Below are 19,179 nucleotides of genomic sequence, written 5' to 3' on the forward strand. Positions count from 1 at the left end.
GTAATGAGGATGAGGATGAGGCTGTCTCCAAGGGTGGGCCCAGGACAATTTGTAGCAGAATGTGTTTGGGATCTCTTTTTTTCTTTTTTAAAGATTTATTTATTTATTTGGGGGAGGGCAGAGGGAGAGGGAGAAGCAGACTCCCCACCGAGCAGGGAGCCTAACACGGGGCTCTAACACAACCCTACCCGAAATCAAGAGTCGGATGCTCAATCAACTGAGCCACCCAGGCGCCCCTGTTTAGGATCTTTAAAAGCAGATTCTTGGGCCTTTTACCCATGGATTCTGATTCAAAAATTTTAAATAGAGTTTCCTGCTGCTTCTTCTGCACACTTCTTGAGAACCCAAGGTAATCTGGTCTCAGCACTCTCACATTTTTTTTTAAAAATTGAGTTATATTTGACATACAACATTGTGTATGTTTTAAGGTGTACAGCATATTGATTTGATGCATTTATGATTGCCATAGCAGTGTTAGCTAATGTCTCTATCAGACCATGTAAATATCATTTTAGCCCTTCCACATTCTTATAGAATATATGTGGCATAAAGTTTCTGCTTTGCCAAGCCCCTTCACATTGATTTTCTCATTTGAACCTCAGAATAACCTTGTGAAGTAGACAGGAGGGGCAGGTACTTTTCCTCTAGAAAGTTACCCTAAATTTCAGTCTCTGCATGTTGTTGGCCAAGACAAATCCGAATATCAGCTGTGGCCAGCCTCAGCCACCCCTGATTGGCTTCTACTTGGGAACCAGATTATTAAAAACCAAGATATTAACAAAATTGGAATTAGTCTATGATTTTTGAAAATGAGGTGTGTGTGAGCAGGCACCCAACTATTATTTTTTTTTTTAGATTTTATTTATTTATTTGACAGAGGCAGAGAGATCACAAGTAGGCAGAGAGGCAGAGAGAGAGGGGGAAGCAGGCTCCCTGCTAAGCAGAGAGCCCAATGTGGGGCTCGATCCCAGGACCTTGAGATCATGACCTGAGCCGAAGGCAGACGCTTAACCAACTGAGCCACCCAGGTGCCCCAAGCACCCAACTATTGAGGGCTTATGAGCACATATGAGCCTGGGGAGACAGAGGGATGCCTTCGGCGAGAAGAAAGCGAGTAAGAAAGACTGTGTGCCATTGAGTGTCTAACAATGACCCTTCTAGGTTAGATATTGGTGCACATTTTATGTAAATCAGTCAATAAATATCTAAACATCACCTCTAATTCTGGCCAGACCACAGCTCCTGCCTTCTGAAAATGCTGATTGACTTCTGAGCTGGATAATGCATCTAGTGAGACCAGCAATGTTATAGCTACACTGAGGTCAAATGAATAAGGCAGTGCAAATTATAAAGCAAGTGTTACAAGTTTTTATTGGGACTGCAGAGCCTGGAGGCCCTAGTGGGAAAGGTCAGCAAAGCCTGTTAGGCTTGAGTCAATAAAGGGAGGGGCCACAGGAATACCATCTCTCCTGGAGCAGGGAGAGCAGGGAGAGCAGGCTCAGCATGATCCAGGATTCAGTTTCTTCCCTGCTGGGCCCAAGACAAACACCTGGCTTGGCCTGTATAAGTCAGGATGGCATGTGAACATGGGTTTCCAGCCAGAGGGGCTCATGGGGTGGGGTTTAGACTTCATAGTCATGTAAAATGAAGAGAAATGGCACCATTCTTCATACACATAATCCCAGTGTGGTACCTTTACAGCCTCCTGGCAAGAACCTTGCCTTTTCAGCACAGGCTTAAAAAGAGTTATTGCTTATGCTGTTCCACTGCAGGGGGTTGAATTCTTCAGTTGTTTGTGTACCATGTCTCACTCCAGAAAATGATGTTTTTTTTTTCAAATTCCCATAGCATAAAAAAAGACTTAAAAGGAGAGAAGAAGGAACTAGAATACTGGAAGCTTCCCCATTCATCTGAATAATTCTCAGCAGTTTTCAAGTTGGGATAATATTGTGGAAAGTTCTAAGGGAAAATGCTGAGCTTCCTGGGTTCTCAGCTCGAGGGCAACTGGAACTCAGGAGCTGGTTGCCTCTGACCACGAGCCCCTTCGCAGGGAGACCACAGATCTCTTTGCAGGTGCAGCAAAAACCCTGGTGGTTTTCTGTGTGCCATGACATGAGAAAGGTTGGCATGTCCGTCCAAACCCGGCAAACTTACCTGTGTATTCTCTTCCTCCTAGCTGTACCCCAGATGACGCTGCTGTTTACCAAATCTCCGCTAAAAACTGTTCCGGAATGATTTGCTGCTCTGCGTCTGTTGAAGTCCTGTGCTCAGCAGAGAACCCAGAGCTCTCTCCCAGCCCGAAAGATGGCGGGGGCACGGGCTGGAAACATGCAACAGAGGCATGTGCGCAGGAGAAAACAAATCAGCTCGATGAGAAAGAACATCCTTGCAAGGGGGAAGAAAGTATCTCCGCAGGTACTCCCATGTCAGCTGATGCCCTCTCCTCCAAACTCAGCTGTCTATGCTCACCCCAGTTTTTGGTCAATAGGGGCACTAGGGCCTCCAGTCCTGAAAATCCCTTGGATGTTAAAGGAACGAGGCCAACGGAAGAGGCTCATGATCCGGATGATGCAGAGGAGGTTGCAGATGGGTTGCTTTTCTCTAATTCAAGTTATATTCCCGCTAAACAAAACATCTCTTGCCACAGGACCGTGCATTCCAAAGTATCGAGGCTAACGGATGGTGCCTTAAACAGTGACGGCCCTCATGAGGAAGTCTCAGACTCTGGGCAAGCGGAGCCCAAAGTGCAGAAATACATCAGCTTCAGCCGGCCCCTGTCGGAGGCGACCGCATCTGTCTGCCCAGGGGACAGGGCCTCGATCAAGCAGCAAGTCAGCCCACAGGTGTCCAGCGAAGACTCTGACAGTGACTATGAACTTTGCCCAGAGATAACCCTAACCTGCACCGAGGAGTTTTCAGATGATGACCTAGAGTATCTGGAATGTTCCGACGTTATGACAGATTACTCTAATGCAGTTTGGCAAAGGAACCTGCAGGGGACTGAGCATGTTTTTTTATTAGAAAGCGATGACGAAGAGATGGAATTCAGTGCGTGTTGCCTGGGTGGGTGTGAGCATCTCCTCAGTGAAATGGGTTGTGGGCCTTGGGTGTCGGATGACACCAGGCCTATGGTTGTCACCACTGGCTTCTGTGGTTATCACTCACAACCCCAAGCAGTGGGGGTGAGGAGCAGCCAAGCCTCCACCCACAGTCCCTCATCCCTGCAAACGGGGATGATTCTGACTTTGGGGCCTCACCGGGACACAACGTCTACCGTGACAGACCAGGGGAGATATAAACCACCCACTGCTTCTGAGGCCGCTGAAAATGGTTATCCAGGAATTCGAAGAGAAACCAGAGACAGCCACCAGGGAGGAGAGGAATTCACCAGTGACAATCTGCTAAACATGGATAAAGCAGTGATAGAGACAGCGATGAAGCGCTTGTCTGGTGAGTTAGAAAAGTCAGGGGCGAACCAGTGGTTGGAGATCGCAGCCGAGGAAAAAGTAAGGGATGAGGGTTCATTGACCAAGAGGGGCTCAGAGAAACCCGCCAGGGTGAGGCGGCCCGGCATGAGAGGAAAACCCAAAAAGCTGAGCTCCAACCGGAAAGAAAGTGCAACAGAAGGCACCCTTAATCTCCTCTATCCCAAAGAACCTGTTAAGCACCCACTAACCCAGAGTGATAAAAGAGACAGTTCTCATGCCGGAGTGCAAGCTGCTGAGTGGAATTCCCAGTTCCCTGAAGGAGAATGTGCTGCTGCAGCCAAAACCAAGCAAGAAGCAAAACCCCTGCAAACTGCCCCGGGCTCACTCCCCCGAGGAGGGAACTCAGGCTTCTCGGGAGAAGGGGTGCCGGTCCAGAACCTATTTGAAACGAGCAGAGCTCCAGACTGCAGGGCTCATCCTCAGGTAAGGCTCCTCTTTTTTAAAAATTACTAGATGGAAGGTGTGTGTGTGTGTGTGTGTGTGTGTGTGTCTTCCCTTTATATTCACGATCACCTTACCACAGTGTAAATCAGAAGCTAGGAGTAGCCGCTGCTGCTGGGAAGGAGATCTGGTTTTGAAAAAAGGCCCAGATAAACCCTAAGCCATCCTAATTATAGCCAAAGACAGAAGTGAGAGGCACTAATGGGATTCCAGACAGCTGGAAAAAGAAATTCGATATTTTGTCGACTGCATGTGTTTTACCAGGCCATGTCCCTATTCAGAACGTTTTTCAAGCAAACGTGTTGGGTGAAGACTTTAAAAGGGAAAAAAAAATTCTCTGTGGTCATTTTTCAGGAGCCCTTTGAAAACGGTAAGCGCTGGCTTTAATCAGAATTCATCGTAAAAATGAAAGATCTTGGTGTGTCTCGGTGATTTGTAGAGTCTGCTTTCACGGTGCTGGAGAAGGGGGACAGAGTTGGTTTTCTGTGCCCAAAAATCAAAGTGGATTTGTGAACGAATGTTTGTTTTGTTTTTCTTAGATCACAAAGTATGAAAGAGGCTAAGGAAACACTGCCAGGAAATAAATTTGTTTCACCCTATTACTGATTGTGGGGGGTTTACTTGAAAGAGATGGAATTAACAGAAATAGGGCACAAAAGATATTGTGTTTGATATGTGAATTTCTTGTATTTTTAATTTTAAACGGTCCCGAATGGGTTTTGGACTGATGTTGTGCTGTATGGTCAAGACTTTATTTTTGTAGATAACTACCTAAGAAAAGTTATTCAATTATTCTTACTAGACCTGTGTTCTCTCTCCCCCCAACTTCAGAGTAGGAACCTAGTGTTGTTTTTACAGATTGGACATACTCCAAAGAAAATGAAATATTCCCAAATGCATTCACAGTTACTGAACTCTAGCTATGAAAAAGTAAACATGTAATACATTGGTTTCTAAAGACCCAGTCATAAAGTAGCCAATCTAAAAATCTCCAGATCTGAGGTAGCTTTTTCCTGAGCAAATTCTCTGCCCCATAAAAGTCACATTTATACTTTACTTTTTGCAGGAGAGCCAGCTTTATGCTATTTGGTTGTTTAACACCTACCACTGGGGTGATCACATGCCAATGACCACAGATGCCTGCCCAGGATAGGTTTATGGAGGTGGTTTAGCCAAAGGTTAATACAAAATGAAGTTGCAGTGTTAATTTTTTCATGTCAGTACACATAGCATTTCCTTTTCTATTCATAAAACGCTCTTCCTGGCTCAGCTAAGTACCTTGTTACAGTTGTTTATCCACACTGAGCATTTCACTGGGCAAATTATCTTCCTGATTAAAGGTGGGGGGGTGGTGAGGGGGGTAAAGTGGCCAAGGAAGAATACTTGGAGGGGAGGAGGCTGGTGACAATGTTAGTTTTAGACCCACCACTGGGGGAGACAATTTCTAGCTTCCTCAACTGCCAACAATGAGAGGAGCTAAAGGAAGGAGCCCCCTTTGTCATCCTCGGCTTGCACCCTAAACTGAATTCTGAGATCGGGAGTCCTGGTAACAGCAAGCTCCATGCAGCTAAATAAAATGGGCCATCTCTGGAACCACCATCGTCTGTCTGGTGCACATTCTTGTCTCCATCAAAGTTCTTGTGGGACTCTTGCTTGTACACTCCCACACACTCACCTCTCCAGCTATCGGCTCCGGGTCTGAGGTGCGTGTTTTGTGTTTTGTAGCATGACTCCAGCAATTACCTCAGACCCATAAAGGTGACTTTTTAGGAAGCTTGCATTCTGCAGGTAGTTGGGCTGTCTCTCACTTGGCTGTTCTCAGTAGCAGAGCCAGCCTCTCACTCAAGGGTGACCAGAAACGTGAATGGAAGTTGGAGATCCAGGGGCGGTTCTGTGCAACCTGAAGTTAGAAATAGGAGCTCTGTATCTGTGGCATTTATTTTCCCTTAACTAAAGCGGGAAAATTCTGCCCCAGGGCCAGGGCCATAGTGAGAGCAAATTCTTTTATCCATGTAGAAAGTTACTAACTGTAGGAGATGCCTATGTCCCTTACACGCATAGACAATATAAGCCAAATTTACAGCGAAGGGCTAAATATCATTCTAAATGTGACACAAAAGCATGAGAAGCTCCCTGGGAGCTAAATCAGACTTTCTAAAAGTACTGCTGAAAAAAAAGTTGGTGAATCCTTCGATAAGTCAAAAAGACATTTTAAATATTTATTCTCAGACACCTGACGCTTGTGGGATCTTAAAATTCGAAATGGTTAAAAATCCTTGGTTGGGGGGTAATATTCATAAATCTGCCCACTCTTAACTCTTGCCTGATGCACTTACCTTTAGGTGTCTTTTTGTAGAAACAGTGACCATCAGCTTATCTTTTAGTAGGTTGTCTTCATCTGTATATTTTAGCATTCTGAGGAAAAGTCCATACCTCTAATTCTGCATTTGGAGAACAAGGCTATATTATAGAATATCTCCTGCCTAAACATAGATCTGCAGGTGTATTTACCTCCTGTCTTCCCCTCCTGCTTTTACAATGTAAGACCATCTTGTGCTGATTTGTGTGGAAATAGTATTTACCCAGGCTAGGATTGGAAAGCCCCCAGTTTCTCTCCATTTATGGAAGATTCCAAAGTTAATCCCAGTTTGGGAGTGGAAAACAGAGAGGGTACCCCAGGCTAACTTGAATCATCTTCAAGGATCACACTGCCAATCCTTCACCTTGGTTTTGCTCTTGCTTTTATGAGCCAACTCAGAGGCAAGGCCTGACGACCTGCCCATCTTAAGTTTCCTTCTAGCCACGCTGGGGTAAGATCATCCTCACTCTTAAATCAGAAGTGCTGTCTGTCCTTCTGCATCACTGCCCAGCTGCACCCCAGAGAGATTTGCATTTCTCTTTGGGGTCGTGGGATCTCAAGCGTACAGTATGAAAGTATAATCTTAGGTTTTGAGAGTTAAGAATCTTCCTGATCGGGAATCAACACTAAGCATAGCAGGTGAGCTCCTTGACAGCAGGGAGTTTGGTCACTGTATTTTATTCATGGATAGGTCCCATGTCCTTGGAATCATGCTGGCCACATAGTAGGCACTCAAGAATTGAAAGAGTAAGTAGCCACATGAGACAAGATTTAATTCCATTAATTCCGTAATGATCATTGGTCTCAACCACTTTATGGCCTTTGGTGTCATAAATACTTTCTTTGGTTCTCTTCACGTACCAATTTTCCACTACCAAATTGCTTCCATTGCTCTCTGGGCCCTGGGAATGGATTATTTTGTAGTAAAGTGTAAACACCTTGCACTTGGGTTCCTTTGTGTATGCTGGCGATTCACACATAACCTTGGCCTCATCAGTGCCTTGTTAGCTTTCCCAGATCGCTGCCTAGACCCAGGAAGACATTACCACATTCCCCTAACATTCAAGACCCTCTGCCATATTGCTTCCATCTGCCTCTGAGTGGCAAAGCAGACAAACACACCAGTTTCTTCATCTGGAGAACGAAACTTTCTCTCAGATGTGTGGTGTTTCTTCTGTCTTCCTGCCTGGAATGCCCTCGCTTGGCTTGTTGCCAGATCAGCTCCTTTCGTCTTTCAAGGCCAAGATCCTGCAAGGTACTTCAGATGCACCTCACCCCCGAAGCACAATCCTCATCCCTAACTATGATTTCTCTTTCCACAGAAACCCAGCATTCTTGTTCGCATACTCTGTGTAAGGCTCTGGACCTGAGTCTGGGTCCTGCCCTACTACTTTCTGATTCTGTGACCTTGGGAAAAACGACCTAAGCTCTCCCAGGCCCAGTTTCCTCATCTAAAACAGAAAACAGAAATGATAATAATAATAATAATACCTTATAGAGTGTTGTGAGGATTAAAGTCTTGCATCAAAAATGCTTATCATAGTACCTATTTTGCAGTTAACATTTAATGAGTGTTATCATTTTTATTTTGGTTATTATTTACTTTTTTAAAAAAGATTTTATTTTTACTTAAAATTAATCTCTACACCCAACATGGGGCTCAAACTCACAGCCCCAAGATGAAGAGTTGCATTCTCTACTGACTGAGCCAGCCAGGCCTCCCTGTTATTTACTTCCTTAATACTCTGTCCTTTTACCCCATATTAAAGACACACTGAGGGCGCCTGGGTGGCTCAGTTGGTTAAGCGACTGCCTTCGGCTCAGGTCATGATCCTGGAGTCCTGGGATCGAGTCCTGCGTCGGGCTCCCTGCTCGGCAGGGAGCCTGCTTCTCCCTCTGACCCTCCTCCCTCTCATGTGCTCTCTCTCTCTCTCATTCTCTCTCTCAAATAAATAAATAAAAAAATCTTAAAAAAAAAATTAAAAAAAAAAAGTTTTAAAGACATACCGAGGGCTGGCTGTGAGTGGTGGTATACCTTTTTTAATTGAAATTTTCACTGAGATAATTGTACATGCACACACAGTTGTCAGAAACAGCACGAGAGATCATTACACCCGTTGCCCCGGTTTCCCCTACAGTAACATTTTGTAACATTATAGCACAATGTCACAACCAAGATATTGATACTGATACCATCTAGTGATCTTATTCAGATTTTCCCAGTTTTACTTGTGTGTGTGTGCACGCACGCACGCGCATGAAGATCTCTCAAAATTTATCATCTGTGTGGGCTTGTGTGATAAATGCAGTGTGAAACTTCATGCTAATTGGAGTTCAGCCTAGTAGCTAGGCAGGTGGTACAATAAGACAGTATATGGCAGCTTGAAATGGTCATGGCCATCCATTCACGGGCAGGACACATAGTAGGTCTCCAGTAAATAGATATATTTTTTAGCATAGGAAAATATCAAGCAGGGACACCTGGGTGGCTCAGTCAGTTAAGCGTCTTCCTTCAGCTCAGGTCATGATCCCGGGGTCCTGGGATAGAGTCCTGCTTTGGGCTCCCTGCTCGGTGGGGACCCCGCTTCTCCCTCTGCCTGCCACTCCCCCTGCGTGTGCACTCTCTCTAATAAATAGATAAAATCTTAAAAAAAAAAAAAAAGGAAAATATCGAGCAGATAATCTAAACCTCCTTGTAATGTAGTTTTCATCTCTGGGACAGAGCAACCTGAGATTTGAGTTCATCTGCATAATAAAATGCACCCCCTCCCCAATAACAGCTGTTCAAACGGCCTCCAGAAGGCGGATAAGCCAGCTCTCTACCGATGATAGGAAGGGCCGAAGTTTATAATTACTCAACTCTTAGCAAGCAGCAGTCAGGCCTCTTGTCAACACCACCCCGCGGTTGACCCGGCAAGTAACACAAACATTTGTTTTGTTTTTAATCACGAAGCCTACTGTGCCGCTTCTGCCAAATACCGTTACTGCCCCGCACCTGCAGGATCCGCTGGTGCCCTGGCTCCCTGCGGTAACTGTACTCAACGATTGTTAAATAATCAGTGGAGACTCACTCGAACCTCTAGCCCTGCTACTCACAGTGCAGTCTGCAGACCAGCTTGTCAAAGTACAGACCCTCAAACGCTGCCCCAGCCTCGCGAAATCAGGATCTGCATTTTAACCTGATTCCTGGGTGATTCATATACACACTGAAGTTCCAGAAGCTCTGGTCTACAGAGGGGAGATCTTTCTCAGATTAGAAAAGACCCTAACCCAGAGGTCTGGCTGGCTGGCTGGGACCCTAACACAGTCTGATTCCTGAGTTTGGTCCCCAGAGATTCTGATGTAATTTGGTCTGAGTGTGGCTTGGGCCTTGGGGGTTTTAAAAGCTCCTGGATGGTTCTCTGTACCCACAAATTTGAGAATCTTAGAACCATCCCTGTTATTTTCTAAATGTAGAGATGCCTAGGCTCCACCCCCGGAAGTTCTGACGTCAGTAGTCCTAGGATCCTAGGGCTCAGGCTCGTAGACCTGCAGCCCTTAGTGGAATGGAAGGGTCGCCCTGGGAGGCTCCAGGTTGAAGACCCGAAGAGCAGGGCTGCAGCCTGCAGGGAGCTGAAGGTTGTACAGCTCATGAAAGCACTCTGTCAGTGAGTCGGGAGCCCCTTGCCCCAGATTTCCCTCCAATCTTAGCTGAGGAGCCCAGCACCAGGTTATTCAGTACTACTTTTGAAACAGGCAGTGGGTATTCGCCACCCAGAAGATGTTGCTGTTCTCGTGACATATATGCATTCCAGAAATACCTCCTATCCTGTGAAAATCACAGCCTTTCGATGATCAGGGCTTCTGGGGAAAATAGCATTCCCTGCAGGTCGCTTCACAAACTGGTCATTGGAAAACCAGAGACAGAAGCAAAAAAATGTGTGCAGGAAGTCCCCTTGGACGGTCCAGGGAGGCAGCCCAGGTTGGCCGTGGGTTGCTAGGGCAGATATTTAAACTACACCAGATAACTGCGTGGAAACGTTGGCAGCCCTCATGTTAGGCAAGTGGGAGGGTGCTGAGGCCGCAGGGACAGGAAGGGGATCTCCACGCCAGCGTGGCTGGGCCTGGGAGGGGGCGTGCAACCTGGCCTCAGACCCACTGGCCTAAAGTGCCCATCTCAGGAGAGAGGAGTGCAGGACAGGCCTCATTTTTAATTTTATTCAAATACGCCTAGAGTTTCTGCTGCCAGTGCAAAAGTTGAGTTGAAGGCTCTTCCCTTTCCAGCTCAAGATTCTCTACTTGACCCCAGCGCTTCGGGGGCCCCTTGGCCTAGGACAGACCACGTAGGAACCAACGCGGCATCTACATCACAGCGACGTCATTCCCCTACTCACCCATCTCAGAGGGGTAACCCGTTACAGATCCCGTGTTGGAGCACAGAGACGCCCCGGGGCCCACGGCCTGCCTCTGCTCGGGGCTCAGGGCAGTGCGGCTCCCCCCGGAGGGCCTGGATTATTTGCACCAGATTCACCTGCTATGGTGCATGTTTAGATCTCTAAATTTTACCTCAGGCTTGTTGAATCGGCACGTGGAACCAGCGCTGGAGGTGGTTCTCGTGGGCAGTACAGTTCCAACCATGGGCTTCATGAGACCGAGATCTCGAGTGAATACTATCACCTGAGGTGTTCCCGTAAAGAATCACAGGATTTTGGACATAACAGGAAGTGTCGGGCTTATCAAGTGTAACCCCTTTGCCCTAAGAGGGAGAAAAACCCCTCATGATTTCGATGTTTCTCTGCTTTCTACTTGGCTTGCTCTAAATGCAGCCTGTTCCTCACCTGTCCGGCAACTGAAATAAATACAGATCCTGACTTATTGTAACTAATCCAAAACAGGTGTGCCATCTACAGCTGAGCTTTATTTTAAGGAGTAGTTCAGTGACCGGAATTTGGGCGGCAGCAGTGGAAGCGGACGGAGAAGGGTCGCGTGGCTGCTTGGGTGGGTTTAAGTCCTTGTAGCAAATCTCTCACCACTGCCTTGGATGGGAGCTGCGTGCCAGAGACATGCCTTGTTGGTGTTTTTTGGCTATGACGGAGAAAGAACTTGCTTCACTGATAATGGGACAGGAAAAATGTTGGATTAACTATCCATCTATCAATATAAATGATAAAACCGTGGCAGAACAGGGTGGGGGCAGCCCTCAGTAGATCAATAGATAAACCAAAGTAGAGAGTACAGAATCAGGCCCAAGAATATAGTGGAATTTGGTTTATGATGGAAATAGCCTCTCAAGTTTTAGGAAAGAAACAACATCTTCAATGCTGACACGATTAGCCATCTATGTGGAGAAAAAAAAAAAAAGACCAGTACTTTTCAGTGGACCCAAATAAACTCCAGATGGATCTTTGAGTCAAATATATTTTAAAAAGCCCAAAACTATAAACTACTAGAAAAAATATTGGAAACTGTTTTTATGAACTTGAAAGCCATAAGATCTTCTTGGGACACAAAGGACGAAAAAGAAAGGAAGAAAACATTGATCATTTTGCTTACATCAAGTTAATTTCTATATAACAAAAAATGTCATAAACAAAATTAAGTGAAAGTGAGATACTGGAAGAAATATGTAGGGCATATGTAACAGACAAAGATTAATTTCCAAAGTATATGAAAAGCAGATAAGAAAACATATCCCTAATGGTTGAATTTTAAGGGAAGTAAATAAATACGAAGTTCATAGACTAGGATATACAAATGGTTACTAAACATGTGAGAGGTTCAACCTCATGAGTAATTAGGAAAATACAAATTTTAAACATATAATATCTCTCACCCACCAGACAGGCAAAAAATTTACAGGATGGGAGATAAGATCAAGGTGTTGAGACTATGGAGAAATGGGTACGTTGTCAGCAAGCGTGTAGCTTGTTGATATCTTTTAAACTTAAAGAGGGCATTACCGGCTATTCTGCAGTTTCATGGGCCCAAGGAGACACGTACCATGATGTAGGGTGAGAAAGGTATATGACAGAATGATCCACAGAACATGGTACCATGTACGTACCCACCCCGAACCAACCCATAACCATATATGTCATTTGTTCCTATACATGGGAGTACATAAAATTATCTTTGTTAAGTGTAGAAGGATCCACACCAAAGTGACAACTGTTGATAACTCTGGGAAGGGACACAGGAAACTTGCATTTGGACCATTGATTAGTAATGTTAAGAGTTTTTAAGGAAACTATATTCATTTGTTCCTTGTATTATTGAAAACTATTTTTTTAAAAAGGAGACTAAACGGAGGTCTAGGAATCCTTGATTTTGGTCCTGGTTCTACCATTAACCAGCTTTGTGTCCCTGAGCCCATTTCTCCTCTTCCTTGGGCCTCTTCCCTCAGTTTTTCCTTAAACTGAAAGGGTTTGAACATGAGGATCTCTAATTTTCCAAGGCACGAAAGTCCTGTGAATCCCTAATTCCATATCAGCTGCCAAAATAAATACCAAATAGAGTGGAAGAAAATGTGGATCTCAAGGTGAGGAAAGCCTTTCTAAGCATAAGGGGGAAAATCGATAAACCTGACAATGTAAGAATTCTGCATATTAAAAAACTCATAAACAGAATTTAAAAACAAATGAAAACTTAGAAAAATACGTACTAGGGGCGCCTGGGTGGCTCAGTCGTTAAGCGTCTGCCTTCGGCTCGGGTCATGATCCCAGGGTCCTGGGTTCGAGCCCCACATCGGGCTCCCTGCTCAGTGGGAAGCCTGCTTCTCCCTCTCCCACTCCCCCTGCTTGTGTTCCCTCTCTCGCTGTGTCTCTCTCTGTCAAATAAATAAATAAAATCTTTAAAAAAAGAAAAGTACGTACTGGTGATGTATAGACAAAGAAATCAGCATAAGAAAGCATGAACAGCTTAATCCAATATAGGCAAAGGAATCATAGTCAATTCATTAAAAAAATGTAGAGTTATGTCATAAACTTAATCAGCTGACTTCCTTCACCGTTCCTTCCTTCCTCAGTTTTCAGTGATTGCTTTTGAAGTGATAATATCTCCATCTGATAAGACTGTGAGGAAAGAGGCTTTCTTCTACTCTGCGGGTGGAAGTGCAAAGTGGTATCATCTTTCTGGGTGGCAAATTGGCAATATTTACTAATATCTTTAAAATGCGAACTTTGGCCCAGTGATTTCGCCAAATGCGGTGATGAGAGCTGTAAGAGCTAGCTGGACAAGAGTGTCCATTGCAGCATGACTTGTAATAATGAAACTTTGGGAACAATCTAGATCTCTAACAGCGGGGGTAGGGGGATGGTTAAATATTGTGGTACAAAATCCTTTGGAACACCACACGGCCGTTACAAATCATGCTTTGGAAACATTTAAGGGTATGAGAAAATACTTGCAAACAAATGACGAAGCAATATATATGTAGTCTCTTCCCTTGAAAACCTTGGGTGTCATGAGAGAAAGCTCCAGTTCTTCCCCTGTGGTCCCATGGACCCTAACTAAGCGAAACCCCCCGGGCACTTTTCTATTCAACGCCTTTACACCTCGCTGCAATTTGAGCATAAATAAGTCAGGCTCAAAGTCACTTACTGAGCTCTTGCCAAAGGGAACTGACAAAAACTGGTGGCTTTTAAAAGGAAATAGCCTCGAGGGCGTCTGGGTGGCGCAGTTGGCTAGGCCTCTGACTCTTGATTTTGTCTCAGGTCATGATCTTGGGGTCCTGAGACTGAGCCGTGTCAGTCTCTGTGCTCAACGGGGAGTCTGCTTGAGATTCTCTCTCCCTCTCCCTCTGTTCTTCCCCACTCCCTGTGGGCTCTCTCTCTTTCTAAAAAATAAATATAAATAAAAGGAAATAGCCTCTATTCTCTTCTCCCAGCTACTTTACAATACAAATAAGCTCCCTTCCATTTTTCTTGAAAAACAGCCTATATAATACTACAACTTTTCTAAATCCCTTAAGAGACTGCCCCAAATGTAGCAAGAGAAGCTTTCTCTTTGATCAGTGAAAATTAGTTCTCTTTGATGCTGAAAGTTAAATGCTGAGTAGAGGCCCTATGAGCATCCAGGGGGCCTAAAAATGAGTTAATACTGTTAAAAATAGAACCCATAAATATGGATAAAACCCCCTTTCTTACCATTTTCCTAGAACCCTATATGGTGAGACTGTATTATCCCTGATGTATTATCCCTGACTGTATTATCTGAGATGTCAGATTTCCCCAGGAGGAAAGCTACTCTATAATGGTAAGCAAGGTGTCCTGAGTGTTTGTGTCCCCCCCCATTCATATGTTAAAGCCCCAACTCCCACAGTGTTGGTATTTAGAGGTGGGGCCTTTAGGAGGTAATTAGGTTTAGATGAGATCATGAGAGTAGAGACCCCATGATGGGGTTAGTGTCCTCATAGGAAGAGGAAGAGAGATGAGAGCTGGCTCTATCTCCCCTCTCTCTCCCTCCTTCCCTCCCCCCACTTCATGTATGTGCACATGTGTGTCTCTCTCCCTCTCTCTCCCCCCTCTTCCCTCTCTCTCCTTCCTTCCCTCTCTCACTCTCCCTCCCCTTCTCGGTCTCCCTCTCTGTGTATATGTGTTTCTCTCCCTCCTCCTTTTCTCCCTCCCTCCCCTTCTCTCTCTCTCTTTCTGTGTGTGTATCTCACCCTCCCTCTCCCCCCTCCACCTCCCTTAACCTCCCTCCTTCCCTCCCTCTGCTCCCTGTGAGGACATAGCAAGAAGGCAGACATATGCAAGCCAGGAAAAGAGTCCTCACCTGGATCTGCACTGGACTCCAGAACTAGGAGAAATACGTTTCTGTTGCTTAAGCCTCCCAGGCTATGGCATGCTGTTCGAGCAGCCCAAACAGACTGAGACATACGGTCACCCTCAGAATTCCGAGCCCCAGGTAATTTGGGAGCCATTTAGGGCACTAATGTAGTAAATTACTACAAAGCATGCCTATAGTCCCCAATAGCTTTCATTTATACTTAATTTAAGCCAGAGGTTATTCACCGGGAGCCTGGAAGTTCTTATAAATTATGATTTGGGTATTTTTGTGCTCATTGCATGACACTTACATGGTGCTTTAATAAGGCATTTTTCTGAGATGGGATTTTTGTTTACCAAAACCAAGCAATAAGCCAGTCATACCGGGCAGATGTGTAGTTAGAAAGCATGATGAAGAAGCTGTTGTGGGGGTGTGCTTTCCGATCATCATCTCAAGTTCTGTACCTGGTCAAAAGTTTGCACTGACTGGAGGGAGAAACAAGTGTCGTCATCCGTAAAAATAGTAACCATTCATAGCGTGTTTGTGTGTTCCGAGTACTAGGTTGATGCCCTACGTTTGGTAGTAATCCCTATAATAAAAGTGTGAGCTGACCCACAAAGCTCCAAGAGGTTAATTAACATGCCCACAGTACATCTATTTTAAGTGACAAAACTGGAATTCACATTCACTAAGGAAATCCGATCAGCGCAGCACAAACTGAGGCTGAGGATTATGAGGGCCAGTGCATTCTGATGGACGGTAGAGTCAGAATCCTTCGGGTCAAAGAACCCCATTGATTGACTCCAGCATCCGGATGGTGTGCGAAGTTACCGAATTGTCCCCAAGGCAGATGCAGAGAGCACTGTGCCCCAACACTCCTCAGTCACCCGGGTTTCCCTGCAGCTGTGGGTGAAGACAGTTTCCAGCTCCCCTGCCTGAGGCCTTTCTTCATGGCCTGGGAGGTTGTTTGGCCACACAGGACAAGGTAGCTGGAAGTAGGAGACCTCACTTTCCCGTAGGATGATTCTAAGGCAGGTGCCACACAGTGTTGGAGCAGTGCCCCGTGGGATCCGGCCCCTGTGTCTACACCTGGACCTGTTCGGTCCCGTGCGGGCTCCTCCCTTCCCTGACTCACACTCCTCTTCTTTCGTGCTCCCTGAGGTCACCACCCTGAAAGACTCACCGCATCCCCGCTCTTGTCTCACGGTCGGCTTTTTGGAGGGGACTCAAATTAAGACCACTTCCTAAAGCCTCCAGTTGAAGGTTGATTCTTCCATCCCTGGAACACAGAGGGAACTCCCTTGAAAGGCTTGACTGAAGGCATCTGGCTGATTCCTTAAGGCCCGGTGTTCAGATGTCACTCATTTCATAACACGTTCAGAATCCTAATGTCCCTGCCTAACCATCCTGCCCTGATACACTCCCTCCGCCAAAGTCCTATGGCTCTTCGCTTCACTGACTTAGAGGCTTTGCTGCAAATGACACTGGATTAGACAGACAGTATAATTGTCCCATGATTGCTCATGGGCCAGGGGCGAGCCTTATGGAGCACACACAGGGCCTGATAGTTAGAGATGCCCAATACATGTTGAGTTGAACCCTGGCACGTGGTCGGACAGGCCTACTTGTGAAAGGGGATTTCAACTCAGCAAGTGTGACAAGAGCTTCAGAAACTTTGTAAACCAGAGTCATATGAAAAGATTTGAATTGTAATAATTCATTTCAAACCGTACAACGGTACGAATGTGGAAAAGGAGTGTTTTCGTTTATTAGGGTTGCCATAATAAAATACCATAGACTGGCTGGCTGAAACAACAGAAATTCGCTTTCTCCCAGTTCTGGAGGCTGGACGTCCAAAGCCAAGGAGGTAGTTGGCCCAGTAGGTTTCTTCTCGGGCCTCTCTCTGCGGCTTGCGGATGGCTGCCTTCTCACAGCATGTGTCTGGTGTTTATGTCCCAGTTTCCCTTTCTTGTAATGACACCAGTCATATCGGATTGAGGCCCACCCGAATGACCTCATTTGACCTTAGTTACCTCTTTAAAGGCTCTACCCACAAACATCGATCATTCTGAGGTACAGGGGTTAGGACGTCAACATATGAATTGGGGCGGGGGACACTTTTTAGCCCCTAACGAGTAGTCTATAAATCTCTCATAGGCCATTTTGGGGGCATATGTCAATAAGAACGAAGATCTGGAAAGTCAGTACTTAACTATCTCAGTCTGAGAAACTCCCACCATTCTGGAAAAGCAAATACACCCAGTTTCTTCTTATGGAATGAGGGTGAGCCAGAATGCTGGCTGAGGGACGGTCCCAGCAGGTTGTCCAGACCCATGAAACACTGTGGGAAGCTGAACAATGCCTCCAAAGATGAGATCCATGCCCCCCATTCCTAGAACTTGTGAATATATTACCTTACGTGGTGAAAGGGACCTTGCGGATGGAAGTTAGCTTTTTGATATGGGGAAATTACACTGGATTATCCAGTGATCCAAATGTAATCCCAGGGGCTCCTCTAAGTGGGAGGGAGAGAAGAGGGTCAAAATCTGAGAAAGTATTTCAAGTCCCCATGCTGCTGGCTTTGAATTTGGAGGAAGAGGCCAGGAGTCGGGGAATGCAGGCAGCCTCCAGAAGCTGGAAAAGTCAAAGAGATTCTCTTCTGGAGCCTCTAGAAGGAATGCAGCTTTGCTGATACCTTGATTTTAGCGCCCAGTGAGATCCATGTTGGACTTTGGACTTGCAAAACTGTGAGGTCATAAATTTATATTCTTTTAAGTGACTGAGTTTGTGGTAATTTGTTAGAGCAGCCACGAGAAACTGCTACAGACAGAAAAGGGTAGTTTAAAAACAAAGTACCTCAAAGCAAGTCCGGGGATATCTTTCTTCAAGTTTTTTACTTCAGACATCAGAGAAGGAACCCATTCATGACACAGACTTTGCAAATTCCAGTTGTCTTTGGCTTAGGAAATCTGATGTGGAAGAGAAAACAAGAAAAATGGCAATCTCTACCCCAGAATGAGGCCGGCTTAATTTAAAGTAAGTATAACAGGGGCGCCTGGGTTAAGTCGGTTCAAGTGTCTACCCTCGGCTCAGGTCATGATCCTAGAGTCCTGGGATGGAGTCCCTTGTCGGGCTCTCCCTCTGTGCTCTCTCTCTCTTAACTCTCTCACTCTCTCTCAAGTAAATAAGTAAAATCTTTAAAAATAAATAAATAAAGTATAACATTTGGGAATTTAGGAAGCCTCAGAGAGTGAGGACAGAGCCGTGGACTCCACAGCTAATCCACTCTGGAATTCCTGGGCCCTTTCGGGACTCTGCCTAGATCTCCAAGGGCGCGGGCTCAGGTGTGCAGAGGAGCTGAGCACACCTGGGAGGTGGCTGGGCTCCAGAGAAGGCCACGCCCACAGTGCGTAGAGGAGGCCAGGAACCCCTGAGCAGCCTCCGGCGCCGGCCTCCTCCAACCTGACCCTACTGACATTTGGAGCCGGATAGCTCTTTGTTACAGGCAACTGTCCTACACATTGTAGGATGTTTAACAGCATCTCTGGCCAATCTCACCCCACCCCACCCCTCTGGCTACTTCTCACCTCCACCCCAGCTGCCAATGAAGAATACCTCTGGACATTGCCACATACCCCTGGGGAAGGGGCAAAAATTACCCCATGTCCATTAGCTCTGGCTAAATTCTGTACCCTCACGGGTGACAAGAGAGGAACAGGTAAGTCATCTAAATCCAGGCTGTCCAACACAAAGGTAACGCAAGCCACATACACAATTTTTTGCATGTCCACAAGTTGAACAACCATCACCACTATTTAATTCCAGAATATTCTCATCATCCTCAAAAGAAACCCATACCCATTAACAGTCATTTCCTATTCTCCTTTCCCCCCAAGCACTGGGCAAACCCTAATTTCCTTTCGGTCTCTATAGATTTGCCTATCCTGGATATTTCATGTAACTGGAATCATGCACTATGTGGCTTTTGTGTGTCTGCCTTCTTTCACTTAGAATATTATTATCAAGGGTCATCCATGTTGGATCATCTAGCAACACTTCATTCCTTTTTATGGCTGAATAAGATCACACTGTATGGACATACCACATTTATTTTCATCCATTCATCAGCTGATGGACATCTGGGCT

General features: G+C 45.6%; 1 protein-coding gene and 1 long non-coding RNA gene across 6 annotated transcripts in view; one reads left to right on the top strand and one right to left on the bottom strand.

Moving 5' to 3' along the window:
- The window catches only part of LOC115941448 (uncharacterized), a 40,464-nt gene extending 34,024 nt beyond the window's left edge, over positions 1-6,440 (bottom strand). Inside the window, exons 1-3 of one of the 2 annotated variants that reach the window (XR_014139572.1) lie at positions 6,266-6,440; positions 5,605-5,829; positions 2,155-2,320 (exon numbers count right to left, since the gene is read on the bottom strand). This is a non-coding gene — a long non-coding RNA (uncharacterized LOC115941448). The remainder of the gene's footprint in view (positions 1-2,154; positions 2,321-5,604; positions 5,830-6,265) is intronic. The other variant, XR_014139573.1, reaches the window with a different exon arrangement.
- The window catches only part of ALPK2 (alpha kinase 2), an 82,330-nt gene that overhangs the window by 43,360 nt on the left and 19,791 nt on the right, over positions 1-19,179 (top strand). For 3 of the 4 annotated variants that reach the window (XM_081801117.1, XM_081801118.1, XM_081801119.1), the window contains one exon: positions 2,177-3,911. In XM_081801117.1, coding sequence (XP_081657243.1) covers positions 2,177-3,911 — 1,735 coding nt within the window. Of the gene's footprint in view, positions 1-2,176; positions 3,912-19,179 lie in introns of those variants that run through there. The other variant, XM_081801120.1, reaches the window with a different exon arrangement.

The sequence above is a fragment of the Leptonychotes weddellii genome, chromosome 13 (genome assembly GCF_054177405.1).
Source record: "Leptonychotes weddellii isolate Sample4059 chromosome 13, ASM5417740v2, whole genome shotgun sequence".
NCBI lineage: Eukaryota > Metazoa > Chordata > Mammalia > Carnivora > Phocidae > Leptonychotes > Leptonychotes weddellii.